Raw genomic sequence first — 15,567 nt, 5'->3', positions numbered from 1 at the left:
TATTTTTTTTCAAAGGTACTTCTTTCTCTCTCTCTCTCTCTCTCTCTCTCTCTCTCTCTCTCTCTCTCTCTCTCTCTCTCTCTATAAATACATACATTGGCATTTACAACAGTGAAAATGTCACCTTTCTGTTTCAAATAAAATGGAATGTAATGATAATCTAAGATATACACTTATATGCTTAGACTTACATATACGTAAATGCAAAATAGAAAACGATAAATAAATATTCACTGGTTGTGAATACTGTTTTTAAATCTCATGGAAATGGAAATAAAGGATCTGTGGCACCATCTATTGGTTAATTTGAAAGGCCACCGTGTAATAGACTATAGTGGCATCTGGTGGGAGGTTTCAGATTGAACAGACTTGAATTTCTCCTCTGCCTTTACCACTGCTTGAAGAAACTGGGCCGCAGAGTAGGACATGCAGTTACTGTCTATGCGCAGTAGAGGGCGCTTCGGACATGCAGGCTGCTTGCGATCCTCCAGGCCACAGAAGAAGAAGAGGGGGGCGTCATCGGGCTGCGCGCTGGTTTCGGAGAGGAGGTGGCGGCTGCCTCTTCGAAGCAGCAGGGAATTTGTCTGCTTACCAACCACATTTCTTCTCATACTGGTAGGAAATCTCTTCCATACTCATTTTCAATGTGGTCAGTTAAAAGTCATTTTCATGCCAGATTACAGTCGGCGCGGGGAACGCCCCAGCGGTTATCAAGTCGAACTCCTCCGGTTTATCACCCTGAGCTAATGCTAGCTAGCTGCTCTGACAGGCACACTGTGGTCGATCTCTGCATTCGGAGAGATTTTATTCGTGGCTTTGTTGAGCTCCTGTTCACAGACTCGTGTGTTAATGTGTGGCCTTTTTTTTTTCAAACCCGCGATTTAAAGGAATGTTTATTTGAGCATATTCGAGTCCGTCGTCCTGCCTGGGCAGTCATAAAGGAGCTGCTGCTCTCTCTTTATCAAAAAACACTTCAGTCTGAAAAGATAAACACTAAAAACACAGACCTGTACTATTTTTCACTGTTGTTGTCCGTGTAGCTGTACCTTTCAGCAATGAGCTTTTTGCTCAGTTCGTGGCATCTTTTGTTTATTCCTTCAGCAGCTGAACAGTAGCTGTTGGGATGCCAAAGAAGTTCCAGGGAGAGAACTCCAAGGCGGCCACAGCCAGAGCTCGCAAGGCTGAAGCCAAGGCGGTGGCAGATGCCCGGAAGAAGAAGGAGGAAGAGGATGCCCTCTGGCAAGAAACTGACAAGCATGTACTCAAAAAAGAGCAGCGAAAGGTGAGTCTTCGCTGCCTTCTTCATCCGTCTGTTAATGTGTCTTAAGCCTCTCATACCTACGTTGAATCAAATTCCGCAAACACCGAGGGCCAGGTACACTTCGTATAGGTCACCTTCAACGCCCCGTAGGCACGAAAAAGAGTTTACATAGATCCGTACAGTAATAACGAACAATTAGACACGATTAGGAAAATAATGTAATCCAGCTGTGTCCCTGAATGCAGTGGCCAGCAATGCAGACAAGCTGCTGCAGCATCAGTCACCAATTCTCAGACAGTTCCAGCCGTAAAATCAAATATTCCATCTGAGACTTTTAAATCTCTGTACTTCACCAAATAATTTGTGAGGGAGCCCCCAATCCATATGGTGAAGGTTAGGACAGCATAATTGGACTCAAATGTGTACTAATGTCTATGGTTAAATTAGCATGAACTAAAACCATGAGTGATATGTTGAAACTTTGGAACAAGCCTAAGTAAAAAGGAAATGCTAACAAATGTTCTCCTAAGTAGATATATCTAAACATATGTTTGTATAAACACGACAAAAGATTTCAAATGCCCAGAAAGTGCTCGCAAATTCAAGGATGAACCATGAAGTACTTGTTTTGGCTTTGATGATAGTATTTCCTCTTTGTCGACTGATTTCAGAAACACACATTCAGATAGCCTGGCATGCCAGACTGACTTTATTTATGTGTTACACACATATAAAGACATGTATCCCTGAGCATGGAGAGACAGTCTGGCGTGCCAGGCTAACATTCAGAGAACTAAAACAAGAGTTTTGGTTTGAAAAGTAAATGCTTGATAGGGGAACTCTCACATGTTGGAGGAGTGAACAACATTGAAAAGGATCTTGAGTATGTTGAAAAAGTGAAATTTAATGAAAACATAAATAAACCCATGTACTATTGTGCATGTAGAGTTTTAGCAACAAAAAAGAGCTTATTTGAGGCACAGCTCCCTTCTCTGATGATGTTTTTTGCTGCTAAAGGATGACAAGGAGAAGAGGAGAGCGGAACTCCTTGAAAGGAAAAAGGAAAACCAGCGACTTCTGGATGAGGAGAATTCTCGGCTGAAAGGCAAAGCGCCAGCAGGGCTTGCTGTTGGAGGGAAAGTAACTCGGGCCCAGATTGAAGAAACACTTCAGAAGGAGCAGGAACAGCAACAGCTGAAACAGCAGCAACAGCAGCTCAAGCCAAATGGTAATGTGCAATCTGACGACAAGAGTGCCGTTTAGAAAAATATAATCTCTTCACCCAACATCTGGGTATCTAAATAGTCTCAGGAATTAAATTCATTACATTTAGATAAAAACTTTGTTGTTTGTGATCCATTTATTTCTTAATGCAGAAAAGAGCCATTTGGAGACTCCATTGGAGGAGAATGTGAACAGAATTATCCCCGATGAAGGAACGGTTGAAGCCAGAACAATAGAAGATGCCATCGCTGTGCTGAGGTATTGATCCTGCATGTGATAGCTGCTCCTGTGATTGCAGGGATTGCCAATGGTCTGTGTTTCTGATCCTCTCTTCTTGTCTCCCAGTACGGGGCCTGAGGACCTTGACCGCCATCCGGAGCGGAGGATGAAAGCAGCATTCGCTGCCTTCGAGGAGGCAAATATGCCTCGTCTGAAAAAGGAGAACCCCAACATGCGTTTGTCACAGTTGAAACAACAGTTGAAGAAGGAGTGGACAAAGGCCCCAGAAAACCCCCTAAACCAACGCTTCACCACATTCAACTCCAAGTGAATGCACTTGGTCCCTCATAACTCCAACTTAAAACTGTTCACTGATGCACATTGAAGACTTCCACTTTAAAATTGAATAACGTCATTACAAATTATGTGTTACTAATGAGAGCTTAAAAAAACACACCCTTGAACTCTTGTTTCTGCATTGCTTGAGGACTTGGCTTGTTGTTCCATTCACTAGCAAGGAGAAGCTCATTTTCACCAATCAATGCCAATCCTGCATCAATCAAAGTAACAAATGATTAATGTGTGCACGCGGCCTTTCATGGGGCATCTAATGAATCTACTCTTCTTCCGCTTTCCTGGGGAGCTGCAAAGCCTGATGTTTTGAGAGTAACTTATTAAAGTTCACAGCTCAATCATCAACCTGTCTTGTTTGCTTGTAAATATACATTTCATGTTTTTAGAAGGCAACAGTGAGCCACATGCTGAGCAGTCAGTGGCACATTGTGGGTGCTATGGTTGGATAGTTTAAAAAAAATCCAGATTTTTAAAATGACAATTTACATAGCATGGATTAACTAAGTACACATTTGTTCTGGTGTAGTTGAATGGCTACAAATGTAATATCCTGATTGATACAAACCATCAGTGTAAATGTAGCACAAATATCTTGGGTGGCTTGTCCACTGTAAACATACCTCTAAGTAACATTTAACACCAAACCAGTATGATAAAAGACCTTTTCACATATAATTTGGGTTTAATTGTTAAAATTAAACCCCATTTCTGGTAAAATTAAAATCTTTTGTAGAGTTATGTTATTTGATTCAGACTTAAAATTAAAACTCATGGAGTTAAAAAAAAATAGTCGAAAATGAACTGATGAATACTGATCTACAACCACAAAATGCTGTCAAGTTTTTAAATGAATAAAAACACAAAATTACATTTTGTACGCATTCAAAAACCGAGCAACATGCTTTTCATTGTATCAGGAAATCACCAGACTTCAGTTGCTGAATTGACCTCTCTTATCTATTGTGCCAGACCCGTTGGCTTTTAGCCAGTTTACTTTTCACTGCAGATAAAGTTGATGAGCGGCAACAGAAAGCCAGGTTTCAATCCCAACATGACAGCTTTACTGGTACTAAAATGCACAAAACAAAAGTTGCAACATCTGGTTAAAGTGCAGCCGCAGAAGTGATGCAAACATTTTCAAATTGATATTCCAGTGCTTCAACAATGTTTATGTTGCTGAAAGTACAGTGACAGCTGGAGCTTTAAATTCACTATAGTAATCATTTATATGTCCAGTGTGTGCAGTCACTGCTGCTTCTGGTCACAATGGATTTCTCCAGCACAGCAACATTCATAAAGTGAGCTGCTGAGGCAGCAGAGCCACCGGCTTTGTAGGTCTGTTTGATGCCAAGAGAAGAGACAGCAAACACATTTAAAACCACTGGCTTCTTAAATATGATTAAGATTTCACTTGGTTTAACAATTATTTCTGAAGAGTGGCTTGATTAAAATGATCTCCACAGAGACGGTTTAACAATTCAGAAATTTAAGTACAAAAGGCCTTTTGAGAGGCAGAAAACTGGAGGGGAGAAAAATAGCTGGATTTTTTTTTTTTTTTTGGGAAGTTAGTGTGTTTTACTCAGAAAAAATATTTCTTATCTCTGCTCTACATGTGGACCATGAACATTTGAGGCTATTTGCTGTTATAACTTGTTGATTAATCTGTATTTTCATTTTATTTATTTTTATTTATTTATTTGTTAAGTGTGTGTTCACATGCTTGGTCCTAAAAGTATGATGTAAGAAATGTTGAGGGGTTCAGAGACACAGCTGTTGATGCCTTGTACCAACAGGCTTGTTTATTCAGCCCACCACATTTGAGAAAGGATCCATTTGTGCTACAGGCTCTGGTGGCGGGGCAGATAAGAGACGTGTGAAGGCCTTTGATTCACGGAGCTTCAATGGCAAGTTAAAGTGACCTTTTGTTCCACTTTTAATTGAAAGGTGCCACTTCCTTTTGTCTTTCCTTACAATGTACCAATCCTCCCCATATTTCTGCGGATGTCTTTGAGCTTCTGTGTCTGATGTCCCAAACGCCAGTCTGATGTTCCAGATTTTTTATGTTTTTCTGCACATCTCAACCTGTTGCTGCACCCTCCCACTCCCTGTCTATTTGCATGGCAACCATTTAACAGGCCAGCTGCTGCTGCCCTATTCTTTCTTCATGTTGAATTCTAATCATTACTTTCAAAGGAAAGCGTCTCTGAAGCTCTTTAATCAAGTGTTCGGCCTGGGAGGAGGCAAGCGGCTGACCAACACCCACTCAGGCTGCTCTTCTTCCTCTTAACGCTTGTGTTTTGCTAATTGGGTGGACTTTCTGTTTGTAACCTGCTTCCTCAAGATTGGACTATATACCAAACTGAAGGAGAAGGTAAGTCACCTGGCAAAGTAGAAACTTCACATAATGTTAATGAAATTAGTAAGTTTTAATTTGTAAAATACAGGTGTAATATACTGTATCAAAGTTTACTTGCCTAAATGCAGATTGACCAATGTCTGTTGTTATGTTGTTTTTTTTCTAAACCAATTAAACTATCTGGAGGAGAAAAGGGTGTAAATGCAAAATATGGGCTTTATTTGTGGTGCCGTTTTTATATATCTGAGTAAAGCAAAACAGAAAGCAAAAATAAACCCTTAAAATATTAAGTTCTCATACATGAGAAAAATAACGTATATAATAAAAGTAGAATTTCAAAATACTTGATTTGGTTGTTAAAGTATTTCCCACCTTTAATTCTGACTCATAGAACACAAAGAGTTTTTAAGAATATCCATAAAGATAACCACCAAAAAAAAAGAAAACTATTAATAATTTCATTTCCAATGTTTTTTCCTACTGTGGTTGAATGTGGAACTTGTATTCTGTCATCTTTGCCTGTACGGTAGAAAGAAATACAGCACTGAGATTACATCTGTTCTTGACAGGAGAGTTTAAATTCAGACACACCTGAACAATGATTTTTTTTTCATAGAAATCATGGCTTATTCCTCATGTTTTTCTATGTATTTACAGGCACTGGGGAGAATAGGTGTTAGTTCAACACTTATCCTACTACCTTAACTGAAAATGCCACATTAGGTTAGTATTTTTTGTGAATCTGTTCATGTTTTTGTACTTCTGGTTTTGTTGTCGCTCAGAAAAAAGTGGATTATTAACACCTAAACAATATGTGCTTTAAGAATAAAATATTTACTTGCTGCTCAGTAACGAATACAATGATCCATATTTCCAAAATGCAAACTAGGTTGCCTTTAATATTACACATTTGGGTAAAAACAGATGGAACTCATTCTGGAGGCAAAACAAGACCACAACCACCAGTTGCAGGGTTACACTGATGCAGAGGTGACTCTGACTCTGACCTGGTTTATGGAGCAGGTCATCTCTCAATAGGACGGTTGCATGTTCGCCTCCCACACCTATTCACATGTTGAAGTGTCCTTGAGCAAGACACTAAACCCCAAACTGCTCCCAGTGGATGGATGACTGCCTTGCATGGCAGTTGCCTCCATTAGTGTGTGTGTGTGTGTGTGTGTGTGTGTGTGTGTGTGTGTGTGTGTGTGTGTGTGTGTGTGTGTGTTCTCATATTTCTATCCTTGTTGGGGCCAAATGTCCCCACAAGGATAGCAAAACGTGGAACGACGTGCCTTGTGGGGACCTTTTTCCGGTCCTAAGTAGGAGAAACAGTGTTTTCTTGACCATGTTGTTGTTACTGAAAAAAGTAAAAGTGCAAAAACATTTCTTTAGGGTTAGGCTTTGTTGTGGTGTGGGTTAGGGTTAGGGTAAGGGTCAGGGTTAGGGGCTAGACATGAATGGGAGTCAATGGAAGGTCCCCACAAGGATAGAAATACGAGACTGTGCGTGTGTGTGTGTGTGTGTGTGTGTGTGTGTGTGTGTGTGTGTGTGTGTGTGTGTGTGTGTGTGAATGGGAAAATAAAATAAACAATACAAAGTGCTTTTGGAACTGCTCAAGTGGTGGAAATGCACTGTACATTTATATAAGTGAAATCCATTTACCATTTAGTAAAGTACCAACTGGACTCAGCAACTGCACTTACCTGAAGTTCATACGTATTTAGAGAAGCACCTACCTCATTGTTGGACTTAAAAACATCTGGGTTCAAATAAATATGTGTGGTTATCATCAGTCAAACACTGATTTCCCTGCAGCCCAAACTCTCTGTTGTTGTTCTTTAAAGGCTGAATTGTTTCTCACAAAGTAAAAATGTGTATTTAAGTCGCACATTTCCGCATTTATACATTCCCCTGTGTGCTAACATGTGAAAACTTATCTGTGTAATGTCATTTCAGCTTTGCAGCGATGCCATGAGGTTGATTTTGGTTAAACCCACCAACGCGACTCGTCGTCTTGACTCAACAGGTGAAGTCTTTCGAGACGAGGACCATGAGCACTGCAACGCAGGCTGTCCTGCTTCTCTGACAAAGGCCCATGAGGGGAAGCCGTACTCTGGAAGCTCTGTCGAAACACCTTCATCCGCACAGGAGAAAAGTCTGCGCTGCGTATCTTCACCACATGAAAAGTCTAATGGAATCAGCCCTCCAAAAAGCTCGGCCCGGATGTCGCCCCTGAAAACTGAAAACCTAACTTTATCACAGCTGAGTGATCAGGACTGGCTGCTCCTCTGTGATCAGGTAAGCAGCATGGTAGAAGAATCGCCCTCAGCTGGGAGAGCCCAGGCCAGTGTGGGACATCCAAATCACAATGACACTTGTGATTGTCAGCAACATGCAGAGGCCTCTGGTTTTCAGTTCCAGTCACAACACAACACACTTCGAGACAGTTTTCCCAGGGTTACAAATAAGATAAGCTTTTCCTCTTCGCCACTCAGCCCGCCTTTCCCTGAGGGAGGCCAAATGTCAGTGACTGGCCAGGTTTTACCGCAGCAATCAAACCAGAAAGATTTTTGGAAGCCAACAGCAAACCATCCAATGGCCAATTTTATGTCTTTTGAAAAAGACGCCCCAAAAGAACAGCCACGCAATCATTTTAAACTAAAGGACAACTGTCACGCAAACTGTCCGAATTTATTCAATATTCCTTTGACCTCGGTCAGTCACTCAAGGAAAAAACAAAAAGTTCTAAATCAGTCTCTGCCAGCTGCTGGTGAAGATGTCAATTGGAGAGAGCTCTTTGGTAAAGAACCACTTCTAGTACAGCAGCGTCAAAAGCAAGACGATGGCTGCTCGATAGCTAATGATCAAACGACCAAGTCGAACGGAGACTCGCCCATAGTCCTCAAGTGTCAACATCTACCTCACAAACCCACAGCCAGCACTCCATGGGGGAACAGGTCATGTACAGCACTCAGACACAAAAGCATCAGGTCCTTCTCCCTCAGCCAGTATAGTTCACTTGAGAACCACCATTTAGTGGAGGAGAAAGCAAGACAGCGGCACAGTCAGGTATGAGATTTTTACTTCAGTATGTGCTCTCTGCTTCTGACTGATATGCAGATGTAAAATCCTGATAATGCTTTAAGAAATGCTTAGAAACTTGGTCAGCTAAAAATTTCAAAGTTTGACTTTGCTATGGCTTCGAAGAAAATGTTATACAATTTATAAGTGCGTCTGAATAGTTGGAGCACACAGACAAGCATAGCAAGTAATCTTTGCACTTAATCACATGGGAGCACTCTTCTGTGTATTTTGTAATTTTGAAGGCAATGGTATTTACATGTTTTTACCAATAACTTTCCTTCTCTGCGTACAGTATGTTCTATGTGATTCTACATGCAATGTGACAAGCCCTCTCCCTTCTGCAACCAGACTTCTCAGAACCTCAGTGGATCGAGACTTTCTCTTCCTAAACACAGCCCACCGCTGAGCGATGCCTTAGAAACCAGCGACATCCTCAATGGGGATGTGGTGCGGCAGTTGAGCAGTCACGGCACCTTAAGATCAAGCCTTGCAGATCTTCACTCAGGCCAGCAGCCTCTCCAGCTCCTCCACAACGCCATACTGGAAGACGCCTTCTCTAAAGTCATCAGAGAAGACTCCAGTAAGACCAACAGTGGAAAACTGACCAGGGAAGAAAGCACTCACCCTCAGAAAAAGACAAAGGACTTCAGCTACCGGCTCGGTCAGAGAAAAGTTCTCTTTGGGAAACGAAAGCAGCTCAGTGACTATGCTTTAGTCTGTGGGATGTTTGGCATCATTGTCATGGTCATCGAAACTGAGCTGTCGAGGGGGATTTATAACAAGGTACTGCAGGCCTGTTTGAATGCATAGTACTTCATTTATAAAGAATTACTGCAAAAACACATTTCAAACCTGTTATGATAGGTTCTGAGTTTTTGCACAGCACAAGATCTAAAACAGTGAGAGAAACTTGTAGCAACAGTCCGACCATACAAACACCACATTTTCGCTGCACAGTTTGGCATATTGTGTGATATTTTTTCTCCATCTCTGAATAACTCTGTGTGTTTAATGGTGACTTTGCTATTCAATATCAATTTGGGTTCCTTTCTTTTCTCTTTTCTTTTCTACATAGGCAAGATGGGAATAATTTCTTCCACAATTCATTCATAATAACATTTCAGACTGTTTACTGCATAACATCCACTTATCAGGTTTATCAAAAGAATAGTTTTTGAGGCCTGCAGATGTTTCAGAATGCAGCTTGTTTTCTGATCAAAGGGGTGAAAATTAATACAAAATGCCAAGCAGCTCTCCACATTTGGCTACTGGTTCAAGCAAGAGCAGATTTCAATGTGCGTTTGCTCACCAACAAAGTTGTTTAGACAGTTCAGTCTCCCTGTACATGTCTAAAAAACACTATTCTGTGAACATTTATTATAATGCTCATTCAATGTGCCTTTACAGTAGGTTCTAATAACTCTATATTATTTTTTCTTGTCTCCATTCTGTACAGGAATCCTTATATTCTTATATCCTGAAGGGCCTGATCAGCCTCTCTACGGCAATTCTGCTAGTACTCATTGTGATGTACCATGCAAGGGAAATCCAGGTATAACTTTGGATAAACAAAGCAGACAAAATCCATGCCTTCACATGATTGGTAAAGTTTCTTCTGACCATATCATGAGACTCAATAAACAGGATGATCAAAAATTTATTTTCAAGCTAAACTACAAGGTTTTGAAGATATTACACAGTGATTTTTAATCTGTAATCTTAGAATAGGCGGTTCTTTGCTGACCGAATGAACACGTTTTCATCTGTAACATTCTCTACATGAGTAAATCATCAACAAAAAATATCAAAGATGTCAAATCAATACTTTTAACTCACAGTATCCAACAAGTTGCTGATTGTAAAGTTCCTTAAGCTGATTTTATAATCACCAGAACAAATACTTCATCATATATTTAACACTGTCAGCTTTCCTCTGGTGACTTCTGGCAAACTGTGAACCTTCACAAACTGCAGCTGGAGGCCATTTCAGTTGCCCCCGAGTAAAATCTAGTTCATCGAGGGAATTCTGCACTTTCAGTCAAATCACAGTTTACTATTTAATGTATTCAAGCATGAGTTGATAATTGGTGTGACATAAGCTATTTTAGAAGTTGTAAAGATATCACAAGTTTCAATTCCCTCCAGAAAAACACAACTTCAGTTTAAACCAAAACTCAGATGACAGTCATTTTATTCTCTGGTGTGAAATGAGAAATAATCCTTCATTGCATAGTTGACACACTTTCAAAACACTAATTAAATCAATATTCCAAACAAATGTGTTTTCCTACAGGAATCCATAACATCCATAAACCTGCAGCTGTCTCCTCCTCCACAGCTCTTCATGGTGGATAACGGGGCAGACGACTGGAGAATAGCCATGACCTTTCAGAGAATCCTGTCTGTTGTGTTGGAGCTGCTGGTCTGTGCTGTCCATCCGATCCCAGGCCAGTATGTGTTCACCTGGACGGCTCGACTTGCCTTAAGTTACACGGCATCAGTGGCAGACGCAGACCTCGACATCGTGCTTTCAGTGCCAATGTTTCTGCGCCTGTACCTGATTGGACGGGTGATGCTGCTCCACTCCAAGCTGTTCACAGATGCTTCCTCTCGCAGTATTGGGGCACTCAACAAGATCAACTTTGACACTCGATTTGTCATGAAGACTTTGATGACCATATGTCCTGGCACAGTCCTGCTTGTCTTCAGTGTGTCTTGTTGGATAATTGCAGCTTGGACTGTGCGCGTATGTGAGAGGTATCGAACTGAAACCTTTCATTTCAATTTCATTTTACATGTCATGATGATACAAGAACACTGTCGATCCCCACAGGTATCACGATGCACAAGAAAAAACAAGCACCTTCCTTGATGCAATGTGGTTGATCTCCATAACCTTCCTGTCCATCGGATATGGAGATATGGTCCCTCACACCTACTGTGGGAAAGGAGTTTGCTTGTTAACAGGAATAATGGTGAGAGTCATAGTGGCACGGTACTTTCTGACATGAATTAGAGTATAAAATAAGGGCTTGAGGCCATGTGACATACAGTTCAAAGACTTTTCAATGCATTACATGTTCACACATATGTATCTCCTACTTATTGAAAGGAATTCTCAAGACTGTTTTTGCAGAATGTTTGGTTAACATAAAATGAAAGATGTCCACAGATAAGCTCTAAACCTGCAACCAATGTTAACTCTAGTCATCAGCCACTAAATCCACACCTTGCACAGTTATACAGTTGATTAAAACAATTCAAGGCCCAGTAATTAGAAATCATTGACTGAAATGTCAAATGATTCAGAAAACTGACTATAGTTGTATTTTTTGCATTGACGCACCACCAGAGGATAGTTTCTTGTTGTTTAACAGTTGGTGTTTATTGGTTCTCAGACTTTTCACAGTGTTACCCTGTTAGCTATGACTTATTACTTAAATTATATGAATGTCATATGTTTTACATTTTTTCACTTTGAGTTTTGTACTGTTTGGTAACTTTACTTTTATGATATATTTAAATTTTATTTAAAAATATACATTTATGACTTTCCCCCAATGTACCACTAGAGGGAGCACCACATTCATGGGTCTATACAGCACTGAGTAAAACTCTCCTTTCAGTAATGTTCTCCTCTTGAGCTGTTCTTCCTCTTCTTTGTCTTCTTCTAAGGTGCTGTTAATATCCACAAAGATACTAATGCCCCTTTTATTCTCAGGGCGCTGGTTGCACAGCTCTGGTTGTCGCTGTTGTTGCAAGAAAGTCCGAACTCACCAGGGCAGAAAAACATGTCCACAACTTCATGATGGATACTCAACTTTATAAAAAGGTCTGTTCACACAAAGATGTAGTGAAGTATACTTACAAAGACTCCTTAAAATTTTCCTATATTTTTCACTTAAATGGGTGTCAAAATGTGTGTAATATGAATGAATAAGGCAAAAATTAAATAGAATTTACTTGGATGAAATACAGTTGTAAAATAGGTAATAAATAAAGAGATGAAAAATCTATGAAACTGATTTTTGAACTCTTGTTAGAGACATTTCTGCTGTCTGTTTCCCGGTGGCATTGTCATGCCTTTCAGATAAAAAACACAGCCGCAAACGTGCTGAGAGAGACATGGCTCATCTACAAAAACACTAAACTGGTCAAGAAGATCGATCACGCCACCGTGAGACACCATCAGCGTAAATTCCTCCAAGCTATCCACCAGTATGTGTCACTGCACCTTCGTCATGGAGTGTTTTTTCTCATGTGCTTTTTGTTTTAAAAACTTACAGTAAAAGCTCTGACAGGATGTTTCTTTATGTTATGAAAGGAAGTGTGACTTAGGACACACGGTATCCTGCATAGTTACCTAATTTAACTTGGAAGTGACTTGTTGACTTTTTCTTTTTTGTGAACTTTAGGCTGCGGGAGGTCAAACTGGAGCAAAGGAAGTTAACTGACCAGGCCAACACAATTGCTGATCTTGCAAAGGTTTGAATACACACTGTAATTTGAATCATCAGTTTATGTTTTAAGACACAGTGGCTATCACCACACATGTGTTGTCTTCTCCTCCTACTCTGGATTATTGTTCAAATAAAAATGCATGCTTTTTTAATTCTCTGTAAATACTGTTACATGGTATAAGGGCAAGTGTATTTTATTTTATGGATTGAAGGATATGAAAGAGAAACTTTCACTTAATAATCTATGTCTTGTTTGTGTTTTATTTGAAGGATGATCATTTCTTGAAAGTGATCAGAGCATATGACATGAGTGAACAGTTTTCATGTTGATTTGCAGACTCAGAACATGATGTATGACCTGGTGTCAGAACTGCAGCATCGGAGTGCTGAGCTGGACAGGAGGATTGTGGCAATGGAGGAGAAACTCGACTCCATTCTCCTCAGTGTACAGTCCCTGCCTGCTGTGCTTTCTCAAGGAATAACAAAGCTACAGAAGGATTTCCTAGATGACTTTGCCTGTCGTGTCCACTTCCTGTCATCCTCTCTAAGCTCCGAGTGCTGCTCAGTGCCCGCCAGGCAGCTCTGTCCAGGATCCACCACCCCGGAGACGCCATACGGCTGATGTACCTCACTCAGGGTTTCTTTTTTTCTTCTTAGTGTGCAACCTTTTTCCATGCTGCGGGGGATTTTCTCAGCATGCACTTCTTTTCTTTTAACACTGTGCTAGATATTCACAGAGTTTTGCACATTCACCCCTGAGAGTAGTAGTCATGGCCACATGTTGAGCAGGTCTAATCGCGGTGGAAATGCCGCTGTCAGGGGATATTGCAGGAAGAGACAAACATCATTCCTTATTCCTTTGCTGAAAGTGTTTAGTTAGTAGAAATATTGGTGTTTAACTTCTGATAATCTCACTCAAGAAAATACAGAAACTCTTCTGCTGGAAAAATGTAGAGCATAAAAAGCAAATATATTTGTTTTAAAATGTAGGTATAAATGTGTACAACGTTGTTAGACGTATAGACTCAAAATATGTTCAAATCAGTTCGTGTAGCACTTGTGAAAAGCTTTAAATTACACACCTGTATGAAATTAAAAAGTACTGTCAGTTAAGGGTCTCCTCAATTTCTAATGCAAATAAAAGCAAAATGTTAAATACACACTTTATTAACATTAGGAACAGGAAACTTTAGTTCAGTTACCTTTGTGATCACAACGAAACTCAAAGAAGGATTGTTTAAAAGAAACAGCTGAGACAACGGTTTGTAAACAATATTAATGATGTCTGCTGATAATATTTGAAACAGATTAAATAAAAATGTAGATATTCCAGTGGAAAGAAAAGGCCAAACAATAATTGCTATAATAATATCATTTCGTCTAGCTGTGAAGGAAGGAAGATTTTCATAAAATATGGGGTAAAGTCAGTGGTTGTCTCAGAGTTGGAGACTTAAAGTGGTAACTGTATGATGATTAAGCTGCACCAGCTGCAAAAATTAAGTAGAACTGCCTCTGATACTTGATGGCAGATGCTGTACTGGACTGAATGAGTTAAACTTTATGAATAAAAGTTGAACAATAGAGACTAAAGTGAAAAAGCAACACTTCAATATTCACTCAGAATTTTATATTCTGATTAACCTTAGTTCACTTAACCATAAATCAACTTAGCTGATAGATAGTTAGCTATTTGCATCGGGATAAAAGAACTGTGGCTTTTTGTTTTTGGAGAAGGAGTCATCAAGCTTTTACAACAACAACAACAAAAACAAAAAAAAAAAGAAGCCTAATCAAAGGTCCAGAAAAGTATATTTTGGATAATTGTCACAAACTTGCTTAATTATCCAAGTTGCTCAGTTGCTATTATTATTTCCCCTGGTAGAAAGCATGTATTTGAACATTAAGCATTCATTAGTTTTGTTTGTCACAATTTTCATGAATTAAAAAAAATAATAATAAAAAAAAAAAATATATATATATATACACACACACACACACACACACATATATATATATATACATATATATATATATATATATATATATATATATATATATATATATATATATATATATATATATATATATATATATATATATATATAGATATATATATACACACACACACACACAAACATATATGTGTATGTATATATATTTTTTTCTATAAACTTCTATCTTCATAGTTTTGGACAAAAGAGCACTTTTGCTTTATTTTATTTTTCCCTCAATTTTTAGTTTTTGTTCAAATGTTTACTTTGATGGTATCAAAACAGTAACTTCCATTTTCAGATTATATTGTTTATATAATGATCATTACAGATCATGCCCTGCATGCTACTGACAACAATAACAAAGTCCCTGAAGGGACCACTTGAGATTACCTGCCCAAGAAAAACCTCCAGTAAAGACCCATGTCCCGGTGAACTCAGCTGAACTGAACTGAGGATGACAACAACAGCTAAGAAGCCATTTAATGTTACTTACTATGTGTCAGTTTTTGTTTTTATTATTATTTTTTTAACAACCACCTTACAGCTGAACATGTTTTAATCAACTTCAAAGCAATAAAATTTGGATGTCAGGTGAGATTTACATTTTTTTTGTGT

At 39.3% G+C, this 15,567-nt stretch overlaps 2 protein-coding genes across 3 annotated transcripts; both read left to right on the top strand.

The window, feature by feature from the left end:
* Positions 1-500: 500 nt before the first annotated feature.
* On the top strand, positions 501-3,405 carry ccdc124 (coiled-coil domain containing 124). 2 transcript variants are annotated; one of them, XM_030083778.1, is made up of 5 exons: positions 501-615; positions 1,102-1,282; positions 2,279-2,489; positions 2,638-2,743; positions 2,831-3,403. In XM_030083778.1, exons 2-5 carry the CDS (start codon positions 1,124-1,126, stop codon positions 3,033-3,035), a joined length of 681 nt encoding a protein of 226 aa, XP_029939638.1. In that variant the 5' UTR covers positions 501-615; positions 1,102-1,123; the 3' UTR covers positions 3,036-3,403. The 2 variants fall into 2 exon arrangements, with proteins under 2 accessions (XP_029939638.1, XP_029939639.1); XM_030083779.1 differs by having other exon boundaries at positions 503-615; positions 1,105-1,282; positions 2,831-3,405.
* Positions 3,406-7,385: 3,980 nt separating this feature from the next.
* On the top strand, positions 7,386-13,597 carry kcnn1b (potassium intermediate/small conductance calcium-activated channel, subfamily N, member 1b). The gene is made up of 9 exons (XM_030083658.1): positions 7,386-7,712; positions 8,847-9,281; positions 9,955-10,050; positions 10,837-11,255; positions 11,332-11,473; positions 12,220-12,330; positions 12,589-12,716; positions 12,914-12,983; positions 13,296-13,597. Exons 1-9 carry the CDS (start codon positions 7,386-7,388, stop codon positions 13,578-13,580), a joined length of 2,013 nt encoding a protein of 670 aa, XP_029939518.1. The 3' UTR covers positions 13,581-13,597.
* The last annotated feature ends 1,970 nt before the right edge of the window (positions 13,598-15,567 follow it).

The sequence above is a fragment of the Salarias fasciatus genome, chromosome 23 (assembly GCF_902148845.1).
Source record: "Salarias fasciatus chromosome 23, fSalaFa1.1, whole genome shotgun sequence".
Taxonomy (NCBI): domain Eukaryota; kingdom Metazoa; phylum Chordata; class Actinopteri; order Blenniiformes; family Blenniidae; genus Salarias; species Salarias fasciatus.
Note: the sequence above shows the minus strand (reverse complement) of the source record. Positions and strands in the feature narration are given on the sequence as shown.

Bases quoted from the DNA above. Each gene is read 5' to 3' on its own strand.
- ccdc124 (XM_030083779.1), top strand. From the start codon at position 1,124: ATGCCAAAGAAGTTCCAGGGAGAGAACTCCAAGGCGGCCACAGCCAGA. The intron at 1,283-2,278 runs GTGAGTCTTCGC...TTGCTGCTAAAG, and splicing joins TCAAAAAAGAGCAGCGAAAG to GATGACAAGGAGAAGAGGAG. The intron at 2,490-2,637 runs GTAATGTGCAAT...TTCTTAATGCAG, and splicing joins ACAGCAGCTCAAGCCAAATG to AAAAGAGCCATTTGGAGACT.
- kcnn1b (XM_030083658.1), top strand. From the start codon at position 7,386: ATGAGGTTGATTTTGGTTAAACCCACCAACGCGACTCGTCGTCTTGAC. The intron at 7,713-8,846 runs GTAAGCAGCATG...TTCTGCAACCAG, and splicing joins GGCTGCTCCTCTGTGATCAG to ACTTCTCAGAACCTCAGTGG. The intron at 12,717-12,913 runs GTATGTGTCACT...TGTGAACTTTAG, and splicing joins TTCCTCCAAGCTATCCACCA to GCTGCGGGAGGTCAAACTGG.